The following is a 26075-nucleotide window of genomic DNA, read 5'->3' on the forward strand; positions in this document are numbered from 1 at the left end:
TTGTTGCAGGGCCGCCCCCATGTTGCGTTTCCCGACCTGTTTCCCGTCCTTCCGGGTGGTGGGAGAGAAGCAGCTACCGCAGGAGATCATCTTCCTGGTCTGGTCACCCAAGCGGGATCTCATTGCTCTGGCCAATACGGCGGGCGAGGTGAGTGAGCCAGCGTGCAGCCCCGAGGACACCGAGCCCGGGCCACCTGTGTACCCCGCCCCTTCCTCCAGCCCTGCTGAAAACTTTAAGTGAATCTAAGGGGCCATATATGGGAAAGGTCATTTATACGCCCACCTCCCGCATTTTATAGCCAGAACAAGTTTTCATGCAGCTTAACGCATACAGTCCTGCATCCCCAAGACTTTCAGTTATTTGTTAAGTGGGCTTTTTAAAGGCTCATGTGTCACTCATGAGCTAGACATAGTAGTAGGTCCACAGACTCTGCAGTTAGTTTACTTGCAGTTTAGGCAGAAGAAAGATGGGTTATCGTCAGACTTGAGTTGCGAATGTGCGTGTCTATAGCTGCCACGGAGGATGTTTAAGAATCTTTATTCTGTTGTCCAAGTTTTACAGAATGGGTTGGATAGACATCACTGGATTCCTGATGGAATGTGCATGAGTGTTGTCAGTTAGCATTTCTAGTTCACATTGTATTATGCTTCATCAGGTGTAACTGGGTTGTAAATTTCTGCTGAGAGTTTTTAGTTACTTGGGAGCCATTTTGTAAGGAAACCTTCACCTTGGCTTCTTTACTCCTTTGACCTTTTGGCAGGTTTCCTGATAGTTATCTGGCCAGGTGAGAGTTGTGTGGTGTGCAGCCAACCTTGGAAACTAGGTGGTAAATAGAACTTAGCAGTCAGGGAAACTTAGCAGCCTGCAAAACTGTGTTGACTGTCATGACCTCGTTGCCAGGGTATTGATACCTGCTTTCTCAAGGCCCTCTATGAAATCTTCTAGCCTCCCTCCACTGCCAGGGTGTTTTGGAGTGCTGGTAGTACAGCCACAACAGTAGGGGAGAAGGGAGAGAATAGGAGCATCACTGTGATCAGATGGATAGATGCAATCAATTGTGGGCATTTGTTCCGTTTTCTCAGTGAAGAAGAAGGGGCGCTGTTTAGGAGTGAGGATGGAGAAGAAAATATTGGAATTTTGAGGAGAAAAGAGAGGTACGAAAAAGCTGACAAGTGGACTGGTGAAACTTGGTAGGATTGTTCGTCAGTATTAAGAGCCACATGAGGTTAGTGATTTTGTAGTGAAACTAGTGAGCATGGTTGTATGTCTCTTCTGTTCAGCTGTATGGGTGCAGGCATGGTTGGGTTTAACCAGAGTTGTTGTGACTAACTGTGACAAAGCAAGAGAGATGCAAGGGGGTTGAAGTTATATGTAAGAGGAATGATTGTAATGATGAACTTTGGATTGTAACCTGATTAAGTAGGGAAGTGAGGTCACCTGTCGGGTGAGGGACAAGAAGTTGGTCGGTGGTAGAGTCAATGGCTTGTATGTCTTGGTGAGGTTGAAGAATTGAAGTTGGGTATCTGGGATGAGCAGGAGAGATACAGGTGGTGATGGAAAGTGGGAGGTTTGCAACTGAAGATTATGGCAGCATTTGTAGTTGTTGGTAATGACAAGGTCACAGGCATAACCCTGGGAGTGACTGAGGTGAGGTAGAGGATGTGATCATTGAAGAAGAGGTAGTTGAGCACCAAAAAGTCAGGACATTGTATCTCTTGAAATCACCAAGAATGATGATGAGTAGTGTTGGAAAGCATGAGTGAGCCAGACAGGAGTCCAAATCTCCCAGGAATTGGGGGGGAGGGGGTCGGGGGGATGGCCTAGGAGTCTATAGGTGACTGCAGTTAAGAGGGATAGCAGGCGGTATGGTCTGATTGCGTATGATTCAAAGTTAGAGGATTTTAGAGAAGAGAAGAAAAACCAGCCAGAAATGGCATCAAGGAGGAAATCTACTTTATCTCCTAGCCCAGTAGTAGTACAGGGGACATGGTGTGCACAACGGCCACCACCTGAGAATCCTGTAGGGAAGCAGTGTCCTCAGGTGAGAAGTACATTTCAGGGAAGACAGTGAAGATACAGGGGATCTTGATACCTGACCATGAATTCCAGAGGGCACAGAGGAAGGGTTTCAGAAGTAAGGAAAGTCAGAGATGGGCTCAGAAAAGAGCACTGGGTCTCGGGGATGAGCGATTCCTTGGGAGTCCTGGCTTCCCTGTAACCAAGAGTGAAGGAAGGATGCTGTGAGATAAGGCAGGGAGTGGTAAAGCTGTGAGTTCAGGGAACTAAGAAAGTGTGTGTGGGGGGGGAATCTTCAGGAGCACATGCAGTTCGAGGCCTTTTCTTCATTTCTCCTAGTTGTATAGAGGATAGAGTAGGGACAGTTTTACTTTTAAAGCACAAGGAGCTCCAGGGCATCATCTTGATCCTCCAAGGTGGGAATATACCCGGTGGAAATGGAAATTTAGAATGACTAAGTGACTTGTCTGAGATCCTTGGCCAGTAAGTGACAGCTGAAATTGTCTGAGTCCAAGTTTAGTGTTACTTGATCTTATACAGCTGCCTTTCTAGTTCTGTTTGTGTCCTTTATTGCTTTTTTCGTTATCTTCTTGGACAGCCTTATTCCTTTCTAAAAGATAAGTCTCTTATTGACATGAAAGTTAGGAAATGTATAGGGTACAGGGTTAAATTAGACCTTGTTTCACCCATTTCTTTGAAAATACCTTAAGTTCTTTCAGACACTTTTGTCTTCGAATTTCTTCTGATAGCTAAATATTATACTTGATATGATTTTTTAAAAATTTTATAGTGGGGATCTAGGTATATTTTATTTTTGGAAACGGATTTTTTATTATTTGCCATTATATCTGTTTTGTCTCAGGTTTTACTTCATCGACTTGCAAGTTTTCATCGAGTTTGGAGTTTTCCACCAAATGAAAATACAGGAAAGGAAGTGACCTGTCTGGCTTGGAGACCAGATGGCAAACGTAATGATAGTATTGTAAAAAATACATTTTTGTTTTTCAGAAGGAGTATTCTGTAAAGAGAACTTATTTCCAGAAAGAATTTATTGTTCTTATTATATACTAGAATTCTAAATTTGGGAACTTTGTTTTTTCAAATGCTATAAAGTGTTTTCATAGAACTCAGATTAATCCTACCATCTTGTTTCTTGGCAAAGATACCTCTAAAATGAAATCTGACTTCTTGGCAAAGATAAGGCTGAAAAGAAATTTGATGGGAAGATACAGAGTACTTTGGTTTTGTTCTTTCGCTATTGTGTTGTCCTGCACTGTTTGCCCTAAGCTTCGTTTGTCACTCACTAGTCAGTTCAGTGCCATCATGGCCCTTTTCTCCCCAGAATGTGTTTTAGCATTAAATGTGTGGCTCATAAATATTCTCTCGGCACATTTGCTTGCCTCACCTGAAGGACTGTCAGTTCTGACCCGCTTCCTTCAACTTCTGTGTGATCTGACTCCTCTTGGTGCCCTGTATGTTGTAGCTTGCTGCATTGTAGCTCTGAGGACTGAACACTCCTCTTCCATGTGTTACAAGAACAGTCATTGTTTAAGCTGTTGTACATGTCCAGTCAGCACAGGAAAATGCTACAAATCATACACCTTAAAGTTCATCTGTATCATTGGTGCTTAAAAAAAAAAAAGAATTGTTTTTGTAAAATGATATGTACTCCTCATTGCTTACTTTTTTTCTAGATAAATATAAGTATGTAAAAATGCCCTGAAAGCCTATCACTTTACAGTTAACAACTATTTTTGTCTGTAGTCATTTTGCTCTGTTCTTGTTTCATCTTTTACATAAAAACAAAGTATGTGTAAAATTAGAGAACTTTTGCAAGTAATAATTTGAGATCTTGACTGTTCATCCAAAAATGCCACGATCTCAAAAATCATGAAAGTCAGTGTGTGTGAAAATGTATTTAAGTAGATGATATTTTTATCATTAAAAAATGTCTTGTGATTTTCGACAGTAAAATAGGGTTTTTTTTGGGTAATGATTATTTCAAGATTGCTTTAAATCGTTTTGAAGAAGAGGAGACTTGGATTGCCTCACATCTAGCAAAGCTGCATGTATTGGTATACAGTGAAACTCACAGCCCTCTATTTAGAAATTCTTCAATTTGATATGTTAGGAAGATGTTAATGACTTATGTAGAGAAACTATACTAGATAATTCAGCCACAGTGAAAGGAAGAAGACCCATCAGTATTTGATGGCCCTGTTCATTAAGGGTTAGAAATAAAAAAGGAATAAAAAACCTTCCAAGAACCAAGCAGATGGAATCACTTTTCAACTTTTAGGTGGGGACCAATATGTCTTGGTGATAACGATATTATTGTTTATTTGTTGATGCCTGTTCTGTATTTTCTGCTTGGCATCAAGGTTCCAGTCTATGTAAGGCTGTACATATCCAGGCTCTGATATGTAAGATGTTAAGAACTGTACACGAGAAAGTAGTAGATTGCTCATGAAAGTTTGAGCATTTGAAAATAAGCGTAGGTAACAGCATAACTATATGCAAAGATATCTTTTAGTTTTTTAGTTATTTAAAGCAAGGATTTGGCGTTAAATCATTTCTATGATTATTTTGTATTTAAAATAGTAAAATTGGGGAAGCAATGAAATACCCATTTTTCTCAAATATTACACTAACTTATTCTGATTATTTCTTCTTTAGTTTTGGCCTTTGCTCTTGCTGACACCAAGAAAATCGTTTTGTGTGATGTAGAAAAACCTGAAAGCTTGCACTCTTTTTCTGTGGAGGCTCCAGTTTCTTGTATGCATTGGATGGAAGTGACCGTCGAGAGCAGGTTGAGTAATAAAAAAAGAAAAACCCGTGTAATCACAGTAGGATGTTTTTGAAATTCTCATTTTTTAAAAGTGGAAACTTAGGAGTATCTGGGTGTTGAGTATGTGTACATGGCATTTAACTTTTTGTTTTAAGCTTATCAAAATGCAATTTTTTTAATGCTCTGTTGGGTTTTTTTTCTCTTGAAAAAAATCTCTTTTCTTATTGGGGCAGTAATGCCTCAATGGCCAAGATTTTTCTTTTCAGTTATTTTTAACAGTTTATGTTGATGACTTATACATTCAAGGAATATTAATTAAAATTATTGATTAGCAAATTGAGGTTCTGTTTTCCTTTTCACCATATATTTCACCTGGAGCTTTGTGTTTTTGTGTCTCAGTAAATATTCTTAGAGTACAAAAAGTGCTGAATTGAGCATTCTGTTTTGATGCTGAATGGGTTCTTTCTGTGTTCATGGTCCCTATAGTTTCCTTATTTTGTGAAAATAATTTTGCCTTAGGCTGTGAAGTCAAGTACTACGCCAGGTTTGCAGTAAAGATGGCTTAAAGGATCAATGGGCTTAGTGAATACTGAAAATAAAAGTTTCTTTTTTGAGGAAATACGATAATTTTCTTTCCATTCTAATTAAGTTTTAAGTTAATATCAAATGAATTTGTAAATTCTGATTATTAATTGACAAATTTCCTAAGGAAGCGACCGTAAAGCATTAGATAACAAGGTCTAGCCTGGGGTTTGAAATTCACTGTAGATAAAACAGTGATTAATCCATCATCAAATAATCAAAGGTTGTAAATGGTCATGTGAATTCTTAGAAGATTAGAGGAACAGAATATACCATGTAATTTCTATCCCAGTCCAGTAACCTGCTAAGTGTATTCCTAACACACTTTCCATTAAGAGTTCAGAAATATTATGTGGAGATTCCAGGGTCTCTCAGGACACTGCTTTTTCACCTTCTTACTCATTTATTTCCAGCCATATTTGGAGGTAGGATTGAAAAAAAGGGGGGGGGGGGATAAATAAGACTGTTTCAAAATACGTGGTGTCATCTTATGTACCTGCTGGGTTTTTACATCTTCACATGTATGTAAGCCATAGAAGCCATCATTACATTATATAATAATTGCAGTGTTCTTTACAGTTACTCTTGGAACTCGTATGTTCAGTGTTGGTTCTTAGAGGAGAGTTAAGTCAGTCTGTATCTGGTGCTGATACTGAATACATTTGAATACATTTCATATGCTGAGAAAATTGTTTATAAATATTTGTTCCTCTAAATGTAAAGTGGGTAGGCTGATTTTTTTTTCCCAGAAATAAAGTTATAAGTAAATGAAGAAATTCCAACTTTTCTATTTCTTGTTTGTGATTGTTATAGTGACTATTTTACAGTGGTAAACTGTGTGTGGCATCTGTTTACTTGGTAATGTGTAAAATTATGTATAAAATTGTATAAAATTGGGCATTTAAAAAAATTAGTATTTTTTAATGGAAAGAAAAGTAGAATCTTTGTTTTTATAATGCTTGTTTTTGTTTTGTTTTCACCTTTTTAGTGTTCTAACGTCCTTTTATAATTCTGAGGATGAATCAAATCTTCTCTTACCTAAACTTCCTACACTGCCAAAAAAGTAAGTATCAGAGTTTAATTTTATTGGAATTAATCTTGCAGATTTCTTTCCTTTCCTTTTAACACTATGACAATTTTCTCATGTGTTTTAAAAAATACATTTCTGTTTTTTTTCTAGTTATAGCAACACCTCAAAAATATTTAGGTAAGATATGCCTTTTTTCTTTTCAAGTAAGATAATCTTTTATTATTTGAAATATATAGTTAAAGATAACCCAATTTATTCTTATATTTTAGTGAAGAAAATTCTGATGAAATTATTAAGCTTTTGGGAGACGTCAGGTAAATCTTGCAGATATCTTAAGTATTTAACAAGTCTTATTTTCTTAAATTTGATATTTGATATTTGAGGCAGTTTTTAGACTAAAGTTTCAAGGACAGTCCTTATTTGTCATGTTATTTCATTGCTGACAAATAGCTCTGAACAATAAACAGACAATATCTATTATTTACTCGTTTGTATTCTATGATACTTGGTTGTGTCAAGTTTAATATTATGATGTACTTTTATTTTAAAAAGTAAAGGAGGGTGGAAGTGCTAGAGTTTCTAAAATTTAAATTTAAATGTTCAAGTTCTTTAAGCTCACTTAATGCATTTAGCATCAGAGCCATGATAAAACTGTTGGCACTTTATATTAACTGGAAAAGAGATGATTTTGTTATTGAGAGTATACAAATATAATCATCATTAAAATAATATATTCTTATTTTACTGTAAACTGATGTTTTTTAGTCTGGATGAAATTTATGTTGTTCCTTTGAAAGAAAGGAGTAAGCCCACTGTGATAGAGTCTTGGTGAATTTGTTGGGGGATTCAGCTCCCCAACAAGGAAGCTTGAACATGCAGATTATGTGAGGGCAGGAGCACGTCTTGGTTTAAGATCTCGCTCCTCTCTGTTGTCCTCAGCTTGTTGCATTATTTTTAATTAGGCTCAATATTCTTGTCCTTGGAGGAAGCTCTGCATTTATTGAGCTTTATGCTTATGGAATGTTCAAAATTGCTCGAGTCACTGGGGTAAGTTTTTCTTTAAAATCTTCCTTTTTGTTTCTCTTAGAATATAGCAGCTGACTGATTTATGGAAAAAGAATAAAACATTACTTTTTTTCTTAATTTCAGTTATTGGAATTATTTGTTCTTAAATGTTAAAAGGATAATTTTCCTACTAAGAATAGTGATATGATGTCTATGAAGATCAGGGGCTCTTAGTGGAATTAGTCAAAATTTTTTTTCTTAAGAAAAAGATTGGTATGATACACTGGATTATGATTTAATGTTTTTCTAGCCTTGTGGTGTTTAAGAGCTACACTTTGTGATTGGAATTTGATAAACGTCATCAGAAGCAGTCTTCTGCTCAGTCTCGGTCTTCTCCGTATCTTTTTCTTCTTATTCTTACTGTTCCCTAAAAGGGTAGAAAATGTTATAGGCTCTGTGGGAATGTTAGTTCTCCAACACTTAGTTTGGGCCCCTTGTTGGGGGTGTGTGTTTGTGTCCTTGCAACTAAGAGGACACATGCCTTCATGTGCCACGTGTGTGGCAGGAGCCAGGCATGTGTTTCTGCTTTTTAGAACTCTGAATATTTGCCTCCTATATTGTAAGCAGATGCAGTCTAGCAATAACACTAAATATAATGGAGATTTGACTGTTTTACAGATTGTTGGTACTTGTCTTGCATTATGTCTATCAAGTGATTTGAAATCATTGTCAGTGGTCACAGAAGTTTCCACCAGTGGTGCCCCAGAAGTTTCATACTTTCAGGTGAGTACTGGAACCTAATAGCAGCAGAGGGTAAATATATATTTTTAAAGGTTTTATAGTTTTTTATTATCCATTTCACTGGATTCTAATGGTCATTAAAACAAAACAAAGCAAAAAAAATCGACTTGGAGCTTCTAAGACTTATATATAGAGTCTTACTGGTGAATACCTTACTATTCCAATGACACAGCATAATTAATACGGTCTATTAATGACCATATTAACTCGTTGCTATACCAGTTCCATCTTTGTACCAAGTGTTTTCTTTGGATTCTGACCCTAGTAATAATAAAAGCTAATATTTATTAATTGTTTAATATGTGCCCAGTACTGAGTGATTCAGTATAATTCATTTGAATCCTCACAATAACCTTATAGGTAGGTACTATTATTATCCCCATTTTATAGTTGAGTAAATGGGCACACAAACTGTGATTTGCTTGGTGAGCACTGGAAAGTGATGCTGCACAGTCTGGCTCCAGAGTTGGTGCTCTTAACTAACACACTGCCTCTTGTGTAAGATGACTACTTAATGTTGGGAAAAACCTTTTACGTTGTGTGCTATTTGTAGCATAGATTGTGGAAACTGGGCTCCTGTAGAGTATTTAGATTGTAGCCTTGTCTTCAAGAAAATCTTCCCTAAAATTTCATCTCAGATAACCCAGCCACTTAGCCTAAGTGTGCATGAACTCTCAAACAAAAGTAGGGTGAAAAGATGCAAGATGTGATGCATGTGATGCCTTCCAACATTCGTTGTATTCAGAACATCAGAGAACTCTTAACTTCCTGACGTTTGCTGGAACAGTTGTTCATATTTGCTCTTCATCTTGAGGTTCTGTGAAAATGTGATTTCCAGGATTGCATTTGGTGCTGTAATAAAATGATTCACTATTTATGTGAAATTTGTAATAGGTATTTTTAAAACAACTTTATTGAGATAATTCATGTACCATTGTAATAGATATTTCACTTGTATTTATCAATAACTATAATTCCTTTTAAATTTTTTACAGATATTTGTGATCATTTTTTAAATTCCTCATAAGAGTGTTATAAAATAGATTACTACATTTATTCTAACTATGTAGAAGGGGTTGCTAACCTCGAGAGGGTGACCTGTGCATAGTTAGACACTGCAGATTAGAAAATCCTAAGAGTATATTCTGTTACTCTCCAAACTGTTATGCTCAAAAGGAGCAGAATTCTGGCATAGTCTTTCTGATATGTAGTTAGACCTTGACTCTTCTTTAAAAGAAGTAAATATGTCTGCTTGTGACTCACTTTATTATTTTGATTTGACAGCTTGAAACCAATCTATTGTACTCTTTCTTACCTGAAGTAACTCGAATGGCCAGAAAGTTTACTCACATTTCAGCTCTTTTACAGGTATTTATTTATAGCTTGTTTTATGTGACTGTTTACTGTAAGTTTCTAATGTTCTGTAAATAAAAAACTTGAAGATCTTACTTCTTAAAGCCAACTTTATGTGGCGGAGGTGTCTAATCTGATAGACAAGTTTATAATGTCCATTAAAGCAAGAAAAAGAAATTTAATTGAAAATCTCTCACCCATCTCTATTTCTCCAAAGGAAAAGAAAAAAAGTAGTTTAAACCTTTTTAAACATTCTCATAAATAAAACAATATTTTGGAATTTTAAAAGTGTTTTTGCAAATAAAGTAGTATGGAAAACATCATATCAGTTAGCTTTTGTACATGATAAATGCACCCCAAATTAGCTTGTGATTGGTGTTTTAGTTGACGATTTGGGCTGGGCTCAGCTAGAAGGTTCTGTTGTTCTGGGCCAGGTTCAGCTATTCGGGTCTGGGCTTGGTCGTACATTGGTGGTCATCTGGCTGGTCCAAGTGTCCCATAGCTGTGATGGCTTTGTCTGGACTGCACATTCCTCATCTCCCAGCCGGCTGGACCAGGCTTGTTCATGAAGTGGTGGCCACGGCAGGGGTGTCAAGAGTGCAAGTGGAAGCATGCAAAACATTCTGGGACCTTAGACTTCTGCTTTGGTCACACTAAGACCCAAGGCTAGCCCGGATTGAAGGACTGGAGAAATTGAGTCTACATCTGCATAGAGGAGCTACAAAGAACTGTGGCCTTCTTTTTTCAGTCTGTCACAGTACTTCATGTCAAAGATTTCTGGAGATTAGTGTCTTTTTAAAAGGATACTGTTTGAAAATTGAACAGTTGATCAGTCAGCATTTTGACAGTTAATGTACATAAAATGCATCTTATATGTAAAAAGCTGGAAAATATCTGTTTTACCAGATAAAAATTGAATTTGAGAAAGTTTGATAGTTAAGTGATTATCAAGTGTTAGCTATGGTCTTTTCTTTCTCAGGCTTAACTGAGTTAAAAGTGATTTATAGTAAATTTTGGATTTCTTTGAGACAGTTGACAGTAAGAAACATGCATTATTTAGTTAGCATCTTGACTTAAATATTTTTTGCTACTTTAATATTTTTTTCTTCTTGTTAATAGTATATAAATTTGTCACTGACATGTATGTGTGAAGCATGGGAAGAAATATTGATGCAGATGGATTCTCGTCTCACCAAGTTTGTGCAGGTAATATACCTGGAGTTTCCCATGGAAGGTGTTAAAGAATGCACGTTATCCTTATTTACTTCATGAAGGACATGAGAAAAATCAGTCTGTTTTGTAAAAGGCTCAGATCATGATTTCTTTCAGACGGTTTGGTCTAACCTCATACTATTATCTCAGAGAGTGATACACCAACTCTTCCCCTTGGTACAACTTAGGTGGGGACAGGATTGTGAAGTGGAGCTGGTAGGGCTTGGGGATTAAGGACAGGAGTTGGAAGAGCTGACTGGTGGTTTTCCTGTAACTGCTATTCACATAATCCATTTAAATATGAATTTGAGAGAAGGTTAAGGGTAAGAAAGGGAGTCATGTTCCTGTAATTTTGAATAAATATACTTATAATTTAAAAAATACCTATTATGATTTTATTGGTCTTTCTCTAGGAAAAGAATACAACCACATCAGTGCAAGATGAATTCATGGACTTGCTGTTGTGGGGGAAAGCAAGGTAATGAGCTCATATTAGGTACTCCTGCTTTTCCTTCTCTTTTTAAAGTAATTTATTTCAAAAGCAATTCACAGTCATTGTAAAAAAAAAAAAAAAATAGAAAATTCTGGTGCACAAAGACCAAAAAAGTAGTATATATTTTTCTAGGCTTTTTTATTCACGTATTTATTTTTTACGTAAATGTGATCATTCTGAGTGTATGTATAATATATGTAAATATATTATATATGTACTTTTAAAATGTATAAAAATTTTAAAATTCTATGTAGCCAAATCAATCTTTTCCTTTATTGTATTTGCCTTAACATTATTCTTAAAAAGATCTTTCCCATATTGAGTGTTCAAAGATCTGTATTTTCCTCCAAAGATTTTTTTGTGGTTTATGTTTTTCTTCCATTTACATGTTCCAGATGTGATTTATTCGGTCATATGCTGTGGAAGACTAACTTCTTTTTTTTTCAGTGTTTAGGTAATTGCCCAGTATAATTCATTGAGTATTACATCTTCTTCTTACTGATGTGAAATACCATTTTAGCGTATAGTACATCCTTATATCTACTTCAGTCTGTTCCTAGACTTTATTGTTTCCTGTTTTGTCCATTTCTTTGTGAGTACAACAGAGTCTTAATTTTTGTTGGGCTATTTCTTTTTATTTATTTTGTTTAAAAATCTTGTTTGTTCTTTGAAATTTAAACGTTTTAAGTGATGCATTCAGATTTTGAATAGAGAAGACTAAAAATACTTTCTTTTTCATTCTAGTGCTGAACTTCAGACCCTCTTAATGAACCAGTTAACAGTAAAGGTGTGCTTATTTTTGTATTTTAATGGCTATGAACACATTCTTAATTTTTTTTAGAATGGCATATAGTATCTTACTTGTATGCTGAATACTTTTTTTTCTCTTAATTAGGGCTTAAAAAAGCTTGGCCAGTCTATAGAGTCATCATATTCCAGTATACAAAAATTGGTTATAAGTCACTTACAGAGGTATGAAGGTGATGTAGAATCTTTTGGTATTGCATCTACACGTACTTGGCATTGGTCTTCTTTCTACAACCTTCTTTTCATCATCTCGCATTCTCTGTTTGAGCCTCTTCTGGCTAAAATTGTTGCATTAGCATTTGAGGGGACTCTTGGAGTGCCCAAGATTTAAAGAATCAATAATGGTAATTCTGCTTTATGAAATAACTTTCCAACATCTTTTCACCACCCGAGGCCCTGTCTGGGCTTTTATCTCACCCAGACAGCCATGAGGTATGTCTTGAATAGGGCATATACCCTTTTTTGAGTGGTGAAATTAAGTAAGTTTGTATATCATTTTATATGTTATGTAAAAGCATGTATATATTTTTGCATTTAACTCCTTGGCAAGGTGTTGGTTATGATTATCCTCATTTAGAAGAAACTGAAGTTCAGAATGGTTATATATAGCTGACCCAAAGTTATTAAGTGTCAGAGCCAAGACTGTCCCAGATCTTCAAGTCTCATGCTGTTTCTAGCTATAGCTACCTCAGTGAAGCAGTTTGCAGGTAGAGGTTCAGTGTTTGACTTAAATTTTGGTAAATTTCTTTATGCTGAGACCCCGGCCCTTACTATATCACCTCCCGCTTTGATCACTTTAGGACCTTCTGGCCTGGTCTCCTCCAGTCCACACTATGCCCCTCTAATATATTCTGCACAGTGGATCTGATCATGTTACTCTTATTTAAAAACTTCCAGTGCCTTCCCATTTCTTAGGACTAATACCTTTGGATGGCTGCCTATCTGCTTCATCTACACTGGTGGCCTTCTCAAACTTGACAGTTTTTCTCCTACCCAGGGCTGTTGTACAGCCCTTTTGCTTTCTGGAACACTCCCACCCTGTTCTTCACTTGCATTCTCTAGCTCTCAGCTCAAATCTCACTTGTTCAGAGAAGCCTTCTCTAATCCCGAGATTAGATCAGGTTCTTCTGTTAGACCTGCACCTGGTGTGTTTCCTTTAAGGCATTTATGGTAGTTGGAATGGTATACTGTCTGATTGTATGGTTATGACTGTCTCCCCCATTAGACTGTTAGTGTCATGAGGACCCTTTCGTTTTGTTCACCGTTAAGTCCCCAGTATTTAGCATAGTGCCGGACCTAAAGTTGGAGCTTAATAAATATTTGTTGAATGTTAAATACATAGCTGTTGGGTGAACAATATGACCATATGACTATCTTAAAAGTGCCAGGACTAACTGTGGAGCATAATTTGATCTTACAAAGTTTAATCTTGTGGTCATATATTCATCTCACTAGTCATGACAACCAAATGATTCTTCTACAGCTTTTCAAAATAATTTTGAGAAATAATTATTTCTCATAGAAAGAAAAAGTTACTTTCAGTTTTTATTTCTGAAAACTTAGAAATATTCAAGCAAGATAGTAGCTGCCTGCCACCTTGATGATGGTGTTTCTGCTCTGTTTTTGACAGTGGCTCAGAGTCTTTATTATACCATTTGAGTGAACTGAAAGGAATGGCTTCATGGAAGCAAAAATATGAACCTCTTGGACTAGATGCTTCAGGAATTGAAGGTGGTAATTTAATTCCTCAATAGAATGCATTAAATCCACTTTACTTATTTGACAAATGATATTTATTTATTTACTTCCTTTTAGATGCTATTACTGCAGTGGGTTCTTTCATACTCAAGGCAAATGAACTTCTTCAGTAAGTATTGGGGATACTTGAATATTGGAATCATTGACTTGAGAATGTTTTACTTTTTACTTATAAATAAGAACCTAGCAAATTGTTGTGATTTTCTAAAAATGAGTTTTTAAGTTTTTATCAAAATTTTACCTTTACATGATTAAAACAATCCAATAGCACAGCAGGTTCATACATTGAAGTGGTATTTTCCTGTCCTGCCCATCCTCACCCCAGGTCCTCTTTCCAGAGGGAATCCTTGTAACTATTTCTGGTTTTAGGTCTGTAGGTTACTTCCATATTTCTAAATTATATGACTGTACTGCCTTTCTTTTACTTATCAGTTTTGAGAAATTATTCTTCTCTGTGTGTCTGTCTTTCCTAGACTCTGCTTGCTTTCTCCTTGCACAGTCTGCCTTGCTCACATCCTCAGGCTCTCCGCCGTCTCAGGGGCAGTGTCACACCCCTGGAGCTCCCTCTGTCCCTGCTGCCTCCTCCATTAGCCTCCCCCTGCCTGCACCAGCCTGCGTGCGGGCTCCATCTCGTGCAGCCACCGCCCTGGCAGTTTCTTCTTTGCTTTCATGGGTTGGATCCTTACTTCCAGGATCTCCTCTGTTTCTTGGTTCATTTAATCACTTTGTGGAAAATATCTCCCAGTAACTTAGAAAACGGATGTGTGAGGGTAAGCTTTCTGTGTCCTTTTGTGTCTTTTCTCCTTCTGCCACACTTAATGGATGGTTCTGACTGGGTATAGATTATGAAGGGGGATTCATTTTCTCATAGAACTTTCAAAGCTTTGCTCCATTGTATTTTGGCCTTTTTGTTGCCAATGGAAGGTCTGGTGCTTCTGATTCTCATTCCTTTGTGTGCTATTTTTTTTCTCATCTCAAAAACCTTTATTTATCCTTGATATGTTGAAATTTCACAATAGAGTTTTAAATGTGGGTCTTCTCATTTGTTGTACTCATAATAAGAAAATGCCATTTTAACCTGAATTCTATGTTGTATTATTATTTTGATAATTTCCTCTTCTCCCTCTCCTTTTTTTAACTAGATTTTTGTTCTAGAAATCTAGTTAGTCAGATATTAGACTTCATGGATTGATCCTCTATGTCTTTTATTTTTACTCTCATTTCTTTTATATCTTTTCTGTTTCCTGTGAAATTTTTTTGACGTAATTATCCAATGCTATCATTCATCATAGACCATTATTGAGCATTTAACTATGTTTTAAACACTATTCTAGATGCTGAGGGTATAGCAGTGAACAAAACTGATAAAAAAAATCTTGCCTTCATAGATATTATATTCTTACATGATGAGAGAGAATAAAGAAATGAATAATTAAAACATACAGCAAGTCAGATAGTGATAAGTAGTGGTGGGAAAAGCTAATGAGGGAAGGAGGACCTAGGGCATGCTGGGGGTAGGGGTGCAATTTTTTGGTCAGGGAAGGCCTCACTGAGAAGGTGATGTTGGAGAGAGGAGGGAGTGAGCCCTGTTATTTTGGGGGCAAAGGAGACAGCAAGTATAAAGGCCTTGAGTTTGGAGCATGCCTGGCATATTTGAGGGACCTCAAGGAGCCACTACCGTTAAAGTGACTTGAAAAACAACGTGAGCTGTAGAGGATGAATTGAAAGAGGTCACAGAGGATGGGCCGGGTTGTGTAGAGCCTGTAGGCAGTTGTAAGGACTGTGGCTTTTACTCTGGGTATAATAAAAAGCTCTTAGGGAGTTATTAGCAGTGGAGCGACAGGATATGACTTAGGTTTAAAGAGATCCCTCTTGTTATTTACTTGGTATTGAGAATAGATTATATGAGGGCAAGGACAGAAGCCATGAGACAAATGGTGGTCAGAATCAGAAATGGTCAGAACCTGGATATATTTTGAAAGTAGAAATAACAAGATTGCTGAATGGTTGTATGGATGGTAAAAATAAAGGAGTCATGGATAATTACGAGTTTAGGTCCTGAGCACCTGGTAGAGTATGACTAACATTTACTGAAATGGGGAAGACTTGGGGGAGAATATAGGAAATACATATGTATTTTATGTTCCTCAGTTTGGGTTTATCTGATTTTTTCATGGTTTGATTCAGGTTATATATCCCTGGCCAGAATATTACATAATCAGTGGAGTGTCCTTCTCAAGATGTCACATCCAGAGGCAAACAGTGTCTGTCTACCTCTTCTTATTGATGTTCATTTTGATCACATGGTCAATGTATTAGGCATATTAAATTGAAATGTCTGTAGATACCCTGGTGGAGCTGTCCAGCATGTTGTTGATTGTATGAGATTATGTTCAAGTGAGGGATCCAGGCTGGAAATGTAAATTTGGGAGCCATCAGCACATTGGTATTATTTTAAGCCACGAACCTGGATGAGATAGTGAGTGCGCTTAGAGGAGAGATCTGAAGACTGGGTGATGGGCTTTCCAGTGTTAGAAATGGGGTTGATGTGGAGCTAGCGAAAGAAACCGGAGAGGCAGAAAGACCAAGGAGTGGGTGTCCTGCAGGCTGAGTGAAGGATGTGTTGCAAGAAGGAATGAGGGATTGGTTGTCTAATGCTGCTGAGTCAAGTAAGGTGAGGACCAGAAGTGGAATAGATCAGAATATTATCAGAATAGATGATGGGTGACCTTGATGAGAGCCACTTCTGTGGAGTCATGGGAGCAGATATGATGCAGAATGAGAGCGGATGCAAAGAAAACAGCAAATGTAGTCTCTTGTGTTTTGCTGTAAAAGGAATGGCCAGCATTTAAAAATAGTCGTTGGGTTTTTCTTTCTTTTTACAATGGGAGAAATTAGAGCATATTTATATATGATGGGAATGTTCTTCTGAAGGGGAACAGTTGAGATGGCAAAGAGAGGGAAGATTGCTAGAGCAAGAGGATTCAAGAGGGGATGGGATTTAGTGTGTCAGGGAAGGGGCTGGAAAAATAGTTCCTCCATAGTTACAGGAGAGAAGGCCAAGACAGGGGTCACAGTTGCTGGTATATGAGCAGATGAGGGCTTGGGGATGTTCACTTCTAATTGTTTTTATTATCTTAGTGGAAATATGAAATGTTCTGTCATCAGCTGAAGGTAAGGATGGGGAAGTGGTACTGAGCTTTGAGAATAAAGGAAGAGGTGTGAGCCATTTGTCTAGTACAGTGGGAGCGTGAATGGGCTGATGAAGCAGGAGGATCGTCAGTAGTGCTAAGGGCTGCTTGGTTAGCGTTCGCAGGAGCGTTAAAATGAGACCAGCCAGCGTGGCTGTGTGGTTTTCTCCAGCCAGGGTCAGCTGCTCGAGTGGGAGCACAGAGTAGGTGAGCAGTTTGATATACTAGGGTTGGTGAGTAAAAGGAAGCAAAGGGGAGGCAAGAAATTGAAGCAAGGGCATGATTAAAATGGTAAACCTCAAATCTGTACTGGTTTAGGAGGGAAGTGAGGACACAGAGGGGGTGTGAGACAGTGAAAGGTGGTAGAACTAGTAAGTGGTAGCCCTGGTGGGATGAATGGGCTACTGGAGAAAAGTCACTGGAAAGATAGTTGTTGGTGAGCAGGGTGCTTTAAATTGAGATTTAAAATGTTCACGTTGGTGGACTTCCCTGGTGGCGCAGTGGTTAAGAATCTGCCTGCCAATGCAGGGGACACAGGTTCGAGCCCTGGTTCGGGAAGATCCCACATGCTGTGGAGCAGCTAAGCCCGTGCACCACAACTACTGAGACTGCGCTCTAGAGCCCGCGAGCCACAGCTGCTGAGCCCGCTTGCCACAACTACTGAAGCCCACGTGCCTAGAGCCCGTGCTCCACAGCAAGAGAAGCCACCACAATGAGAAGCCCACGCACCGCAACAAAGAGTAGCCCCCGCTCGCCGCAACTACAGAAAACCCGTGTGCAACAACGAAGACCCAATGCAGCCAAAAATAATAAGTAAATTTTTCAAAAAGGTTCATGTTGGTAATGAAGGTCTAGGGTGTGAACTTTAGAATAAATAGCCCAGGTGAGGTGGAGGATGAGATCATTGACCTGAACCATGCTATTGAATGTCTTATTATGGCAGTCCCGTCTTTTAATTTCTAAGTGTTTTCATATTTGTTTAATCATTTTTCAAAGCTGTGCTCTTGCTTTGTGGATGCGACATCTTCTCACAGCTCTCTGAGGACGTTAGAGTTTTAAAAAAATCTCTGCCGCTCCCTGAATTATCTCCTCTTTATGTGTCACTTTGCTGTTTATTTTGGTCTCTTGTTGCAAGCTTTCTTCAAAAACCTGATGCCCGATTGTTTACTCATATTTATTCGCGAGGCAGTTTAAAGTTGCTTGGAATTGCTGGGTGCAGGGCAGCCCAAAGCCAGCATGAGTGCCAGAGCATGCGGACCTGTGCTGTGGGTGGCCTGTGCCTACCTGGCACCGCCTTGGCTCTTCCCAGTTTATTCAGCTTCTTTGAAGAGCTCTGTTTTTGTCTGGAAGGTAGTAAACGCCTAGGCATTCATATTTTGGGGGAAAGAGTGTATTGGCCACTCTGTGTTTCAGTTTGTCCTCCTTTGTCCAGCCCCGGACATCATCCTAATGTCTTCTGTTGAACTTGATGTTTCTAAGGACTGAGTATCCTTGGGGTTCTGCTGGGCAGATGATTCCTTGCTGCTCTCTTTCCACAGTGCCCGGCACGTGGCCGCCTCTGGTGACCTTCACCAGTCACCAGTCTTCTGTCGGCTTTTGACATTTCTGAAACTTAAAAAAAATTTTTTTCTACTGTCCTCTTTTTGTGTGTGAGTTTATAACACATCCACCTCTCCCCACCAATCCACCATCATTTTAATGGGCTTTTAATGAATTTATTTATTTATTTTTGGCTGCATTGGGTCTTTGTTGCTGTGCACGGGCTTTCTCTAGTTGCGGCAAGCGGGGGCTACTCTTCCTTGCGGTGCGCGGGCTTCTCATTGCGGTGGCTTCTCTTGTTGCAGAGCACGGTCTCTAGGTGCGCGGGCTTCAGTAGTTGTGGCTCGCAGGCTCTAGAGCGCAGGCTCAGTAGTTGTGGCACACGGGCTTAGTTGCTCCACGGCATGGGGGATCTTCCCGGACCAGGGATCAAACCCATGTCCCCTGCATTGGCAGGCGGATTCTTAACCACTGCACCACCAGGGAAGCCCCTAATGGGCTTTTAGAAGGTAGAGCTTATTAAAGATGTGTGTGCTCAAAGAACAAAGCAGGAGGAGAAATGATATTCCTTTTCCTGAATGTTGAATAATTTTTTGGTTCTCTGTATTTGCAGAGAGTAAGCATAAAATATTAAGCTTTCTGTGATCACCTTTCACCTTTCAGTGAAAGGTAGTTTTTGATTTAACTTCTTCCTCCTTTGAGATAAGTAGAATATAGCATTATTTTAGGTTATAATGGAGAAACTGAGGCAGTGAGAACTTTGACATTAGCCTATAATAGATCAGTGGTTGCCTGGGGTTGGGGTGAGAGTATTGACTGGGAAAGACAGAAGGGAACGTCTTTTCTGTTTTTCATTTTTGCTGCAAGAGAATTTTGATCATAGTGCTTGGTAATGCAAGAGATGTTACAGTCTTTTATGTCAGGTGTTTTACTGTGTACAGAAAGGTTAATGATGCTGACCTACTTCTCCAGTAGTATTATGACATTTAATGCTTGGAAGGGACTTTGAGATTTAGGGGTGAAAAGTGCACATATTATTTGCTTAGAGTAATTATCTTACAGATGTGAGCTCAAAGAGATTTAAAAAAAAATGATATCCATCTTTATATTCAGAGACAGTTTCATCAAAGTGAAGATGACTTCCACTTATAACCCTTAATCTTGGGGGTACATTTGTGTAAAGCCCAAGGAAATTCAAATTTTGAGATTCATTGCTGTAAGGATAAAAAATCAACTTCCAAAAGTAATGTCTATTGATATCAGAGGTAGTGGTAGTGACATATTACAAGTTTATAATAATGATTTTCTGTTGTGTCTGATGTTTTTTTCTTCTTACTGATCAGTGAGTATTTTTTTTTAAACTGAGAATGGTGCCGGCAACATTTTTTCTGATTTCTTTTATTGCCAAAGTTAGAAAAGGATTTCATACTTTACTGAGTGCCCGGAAAGGAAAGACTGTTACACAGTTTGTGGAAAGGCTGTTATAATCAGTTAGAATCTGAGTTATTTGCTTTATTTTTTAAAAGAATCAGGATTTGCTCTTTTGAAATTTTATTTTTGGGTATGTGTTTTATTAAATCTGTTGTAAAGGCTTAAATGTCATCCAGATAGGATATAATAGAACAAAAAGGATTATTATATTCTACAATAATTGAACAATGATACATGAACCCCATATAATAATTTCATTTCTGATTTATTTTTATCTTCTAGAGTTATAGATAGCAGTATGAAAAACTTCAAGGCATTTTTTCGGTGGCTGTATGTGGGTAAGTGAATTGAATGAAGCATTCTTGTATTTTTAACACTTTTTAAAAAAATTGTGGGAGTATCAATTTAGCATATTTCAATTACTATAGTAAATTTGAAATACCTATTGAAGTAGAGAGAATAGTATAAGTGACCTGCCTTCTACTCGTCACTCAGTTTCAGCAGTTTTCAACACATGGCCAGTCTTATTTCTTCTATACACCCACCCATCTCCACCCCCGCAGATACACCTTCTAGCATTGATTGTCTCTGTCACTCACTGAGAATTGACCCTTACTTACCTTGTAATGTCTCCTTAGGTTAAAATAACATTTTTTAAATCTCTGCTTTGTATTAGGTATTGTTAGGTGTTAGATTTGTGGGAAAAGGGGGAGAAAAAATAAGACAAAACCTCTGCCCTTGAATAGCTTAGCTCCTGTTTTATACTTTGGTCTTCTGTCTCTAGATCTGTGCCATTCATTATGGTAGCCACTAGTCACATATGGCTGTTTCAATTAGTTGAAATTATGTAGAATTATAAACGCAGTCCCTTAGTCATGCTAGCCACATTTTAAGTGCTCAGGAGCCGCATGTGGTTAGTGGCTACCATGTTGGACAGCACAGAACTAGAACATTTCCATTATCTCTTCTATTGGACAATGATGCCCTAGCTAAATAGAATGCAGACCACTTGTGGCCTTTCTTTTTGTCTCCACAGTATCTTTGCATTTGTAGGTAATTAACAAATAGTTACTGACTTGATATTAAATGTTTTAATGCTTACTCTACAGGATATATATATTTTATTTAGGTCCATTTGTACTGCTATTTTTGTGACCTCTATTAATATCTTTGAAATAATTTAGCATACATTTCCCTCCGACATATGCAAAATTTAGTCGTAAATGGAATTTATCCCATATTTGTTAAAATTCTAAAGAGTAAAATAGAAAGTAAATTACCTGTAATGTGCTAATGTCCTTGAAACAAATGCCCAGATCTTTAATTCTCATATTTTTAAAACAGACTTTTCATATTTGTTAGCCTAGTATAATTGCTTTCAGTAAAAAAATGAAAGCGATCTGTAGATGTTGACATTTAAAATTCTTAGATTTTTCTCAAAACCATACCAACACTAGCCAGAATGGGGAGCCAGAGTGTTTATCAGGCCAGCCTGTTTAATATCAGAGTTAATGAGAATAAAGTACAATGTTAAAATTAAACGAAACCTTACAAGTGACTTTCTTTTACAGAAGTAGTAGCTTGGTTTTACTGATAATTATTGGAGTAATTAGGCAGTTTATATTCTTATTGCCTGTCCTAACTGTAATAAGAAGCTGCATTAGAAGATAAATGAATTACTGCTCAGTCCTTGTCATTAGAGCAAAGCACACTGGATTGGAGAACTGGAGACCTAACTAACTGGGTGCTGCCACTAGTTAGCGCTCTCACCTTGGTTTGCTCTTGTGTAAAATGAAGTCTCCATGAAGGCAGGGACTTCTTTTATACTACTGTATCCCTAGTACCTATATTACACTCAATAATTAATTTTTGGGTGGATAAATGAATGAGTGGAACCTAGATTATGGCTGGTTTTTCAGATAATTTAGAAGTTTGAATTAATTAAAAACAGTTTCTTAAAATAATCCATATTTGCAGAATAATGTCCAACATGCTTTTTCCCAACCAAACATAAGAAGCATATTCAAACACTATGCAAAAGCACATGCAGCATATTTCTTGACTTAGGTGGATGTAATATGTATAGAAAACACGGTATTGATAAAGACACCCCTATGAAAGGACAAAAAGAACCAACCACAATATTAAAGTATATAAATATATATATATACACACATGTAAGTGTGTGTTTACACACATAAGTCTTAGTGGAAATATCTTCATGTAGCAAAAAAGCCCAAGGGAAAGAAACACATCTTTTTGGTATTCTAAGACTTTTGGAGGAAAGAATTGCTTGCACATTTTAAGAGAAGAAACATCACCGAGTTAGGAGGAATCCCTGCACACGTAGTCTTAGCTCAAGGCAGCAGTTAGGTTTGTTTGTCTGGAGTGGCAGTGGGTTGAATTGAAGGAGAAAATGAAAAATAATAGTTTAGGATTGCTATACCAACCATTTTGAACCTGAAAATATAAATCGAATTTAAATTCTTCATCTTTTAGTTCTTTGAAGAAAAATAAGTTTTCCTTGGTGACAAGAAGCTGTTGAAAATGGAAAATGTAGTCCAGTGAAATACATTTAGTTTTTGACATGCATCTATAATTAAAATTATGTTTGTAGTTTCCCTTTAAAGATAGTTTTAAAATTTATATTTCCAGCAATGTTGAGAATGACAGAAGACCACGTACTTCCTGAGCTGAATAAGGTAATATATAGTAGTATTTTTTTCCCACATCTTTATTGGAGTATAAATGCTTTACAATTGTTGTGTTAGTTTCTACTGTACAACAAAGTGAATCAGCTATATGTATACATGTATCCCCATATCCCCACCCTCTTGAGCCTCCCTCCCACCCTCCCTATGCCATTCTTCTAGGTCGTCACAAAGCACTGAGCTGGTCTCCCTGTGCTAGGCAGCAGCTTCCCGCTAGCCGTCCATTTTACATTTGATAGTGTATATGCATCAGTGCTACTCTCTTACTGCATCCCAGCTTCCCCTTTCACCCATGCCGTCAAGTCTGTTCTCTATGTCTGCGTCTTTATTTTGTCCTGCCACTGGGTTCATCAGTACCGCTTTTTAAAATTCCATATATATGCATTAGCGTACGGTATTTGTTTTTCTCTTTCTGACTTACTTCACTCTGTATGACAGATTCTAGGTCCATCCACCTCACTACAAATAGTTCAATTTTATTTCTTTCTATGGCTGAGTAATATTCCATTGTATATATGTGCCATATCTTCTTTATCCACTCATCTGTCGATGGACACTTAGGTTGCTTCCATGTCCTGGCTATTGTAACTAGTGCTGCAATGAACATTGTGGTACATGACTCTTTTTGAATTACGGTTTTCTCAGGGTATATGCCCAGTAGTGGGATTGCTGGATCATACGGTAGTTCTGTTTTTAGTTTTTTAAGGAACCTCCATACTGTTCTCCATAGTGGCTGTGTCAATTTACATTTCCACCAACAGTGTAGGAGGGTTCCCTTTTCTCCACACCCTCTCCATCATTTATTGTTTGTAGAGTTTTTGATGACGGCCATTCTGACTGGTGTGAGGTGATACCTCATTGTAGTTTTGATTTGCATTTCTCTAATGATTGGTGATGTTGAGCATTCTTTTTCATGTGTTTGTTGGCAATCTGTATATCTTCTGTGGAGAAATGTCTATTTCGGTCTTCTGCCCATTTTTGGATTGGGTTGTTTGTTTTTTTGACATTGAGCTGCATGAGCTGCCTGTATATTTTGGAGATCAATCCTTTGTCCGTTGCTTCATTTGCAAATATTTTCTCCCATTTTGAGGGTTGTCTTTTCATCTTGTTTATGGTTTCCTTTGCTGTGCAAAAGCTTTTAAGTTCATTAGGTCCCATTTGTTTATTTTTGTTTTTATTTCCCTTACTCTAGGAGGTGGATCAGAAAGGATCTTGCTGTGATTTATGTCCTAGAGGGTTCTGCCTATGTTTTCCTCTAAGAGTGCTATAGTGTCTGGCCTTACATTTAGGTCTGTATCCATTCTGAGTTTATTTTTGTGTATGGTGTTAGGGTGTGTTCTAATTTCATTCTTTTACATGTAGCTGTCCATTTTTCCCAGCACCACTTATTGAAGAGGCTGTCTTTTCTCCATTGTATATTCTTGCCTCCTTTATCAAAGATAAGGTGACCATGTGTGCGTGGGTTTATCTCTGGGCTTTCTATCTTGTTCCGTTCGTCTGTATTTCTGTTTTTGTGCCAGTACCATACTGTCTTGATTACTGTAGCTTTGTAGTATAGTCTGAAGTCAGGGAGCCTGATTCCTCCAACTCTGTTTTTCTTTCTCAAGATTGCTTTGGCTATTCGGGGTCTTTTTTGTTTCCATACAAATTGTAAAATTTCTTGTTCTAGTTCTGTGAAAAATGCCATTGGTAATTTGATAGGGATTGCACTGAACCTGTAGATTGCTTTGGGTAGTATAGTCATTTTCACAATATTGATTCTTCCTATCCAGGAGCATGGTATATCTCTCCATCTGTTTATGTTATCTTTGATTTCTTTCAACAGTGTTTTATAGTTTTCTGAGTACAGGTCTTTTGCCTTCTTAGGTAGGTTTATTCCTAGGTATTTTATTCTTTGTGTTGCGATGGTAAATGGGAGTGTTTCCTTAATTTCTCTTTCTGATTTTTCATTGTTAGTATATAGGAATGCCAGAGATTTCTGTGCATTAATTTTGTATCCTGCAACCTTACCAAATTCATTAATTAGTTCTAGTAGTTTTCTGGTGGCATCTTTAGGATTTTCTATGTATAGTATCATGTCATTGGCAAATAATGACAGTTTTACTTCTTCTTTTCCAATTTGTATTCCTCTTATTTCTTTCTTTTTTTTTTTTTTATAAATTTATTTATTTATTTATTTTTGGCTGTGTTGGGTCTTCATTGATGCATGCGGGCTTTCTTTAGTTGCGGGGAGCGGGGGCTCCTCTTCGTTGCGGTGCACAGGCTTCTCATTGCGGCGGCTTCTCTTGCTGCCGAGCACGGGCTCTAGGCGCGTGGGCTTCAGTAGTTGTGGCACGTGGGCTCAGTAATTATGGCTCGCGGGCTCCAGAGCGCAAGCTCAGTAGTTGCAGCACACGGGCTTAGCTGCTCCACGGCATGTGGGATCTTCCCGGACCAGGGATTGAACCCGTGTCCCCTGCATTGGCAAGCGGATTCTTAACCACTGCGCCACCCAGGGAAGTCCCCCTCTTATTTCTTTTTCTTCTCTGATTGCTGTGGCTAGGACTTCCAAAACTATGTTGAATAAGAGTGGCAAGAGTGGGCATCCTTGTCTTGTTCCTGATCCTAGTGGAAATGCTTTCAGTTTTTCACCATTGAGTATGATGCTTGCTGTGGGTTGTCATATATGGCCTTTATTATGTTGAGGTAGGTTCCCTCTATGCCCGTTTTCTGGAGAGTTTTTATCATAAATGAGTGTTGAATTTTGTAGAAAGCTTTTTCTGCATCCATTGAGATGATCATATGGTTTTTATTCCTTAATTTGTTAATGTGGTGTATCACATTGATTGATTTGTGTATACTGAAGAATCCTTGCATCCCTGGGATAAATTCCACTTGATCATGGTGTATGATCCTTTTAATGTGTTGTTGGATTCTGTTTGCTAGTATTTTGTTCAGGATTTTTGCGTCTATGTTCATCAGTGATATTGGTCTATAATTTTCTTTTTTTGTGATATCCTTGTCTGGTTTTGGTATCAGGGTGATGGTGGCCTCATAGAACGAGTTTGGGAGTGTTCCTCCCTCTGCAATTTTTTGGAAGAGTTTGAGAAGGATAGGTGTTAACTGTCCTCTAAATGTTTGATAGAATTCACCTGTGAAGCCATCTGGTCCTGGACTTTTGTTGGTTGGAAGATTTTCAGTTACAGTTTCAATTTCATTACCTGTGATTGGTCTCTTTATGTCTTCTAATTCTTCCTGGTTCAATCTTGGAAGGTTGTACTTTTCCAAGAATTTGTCCATTTCTTTCAGGTTGTCTATTTTATTGGCATATAGTTGCTTGTAGTAGTCTCTTACGATCTTTTGTATTTCTGCCGTGTC

At 37.8% G+C, this 26075-nt stretch overlaps 1 protein-coding gene across 1 annotated transcript in view; it reads left to right on the forward strand.

Annotated features, from left to right (window-relative positions):
* Positions 1–26075, forward strand: part of ANAPC4 (anaphase promoting complex subunit 4) — a 41427-nt gene that overhangs the window by 225 nt on the left and 15127 nt on the right. The window contains exons 2-18 of the mRNA XM_061191291.1: positions 10–148; positions 2880–2985; positions 4694–4826; positions 6376–6450; positions 6568–6594; positions 6687–6731; positions 7380–7464; positions 8101–8205; positions 9508–9591; positions 10696–10782; positions 11202–11266; positions 12026–12068; positions 12177–12253; positions 13719–13819; positions 13904–13955; positions 20290–20345; positions 22663–22709. Coding sequence (XP_061047274.1) covers positions 20–148; positions 2880–2985; positions 4694–4826; positions 6376–6450; positions 6568–6594; positions 6687–6731; positions 7380–7464; positions 8101–8205; positions 9508–9591; positions 10696–10782; positions 11202–11266; positions 12026–12068; positions 12177–12253; positions 13719–13819; positions 13904–13955; positions 20290–20345; positions 22663–22709 — 1317 coding nt within the window. The 5' untranslated portion in view covers positions 10–19. The remainder of the gene's footprint in view (positions 1–9; positions 149–2879; positions 2986–4693; positions 4827–6375; positions 6451–6567; positions 6595–6686; positions 6732–7379; positions 7465–8100; positions 8206–9507; positions 9592–10695; positions 10783–11201; positions 11267–12025; positions 12069–12176; positions 12254–13718; positions 13820–13903; positions 13956–20289; positions 20346–22662; positions 22710–26075) is intronic.

This window comes from Eubalaena glacialis, chromosome 5, assembly GCF_028564815.1.
Source record: "Eubalaena glacialis isolate mEubGla1 chromosome 5, mEubGla1.1.hap2.+ XY, whole genome shotgun sequence".
Classification (NCBI taxonomy): Eukaryota; Metazoa; Chordata; class Mammalia; order Artiodactyla; family Balaenidae; genus Eubalaena; species Eubalaena glacialis.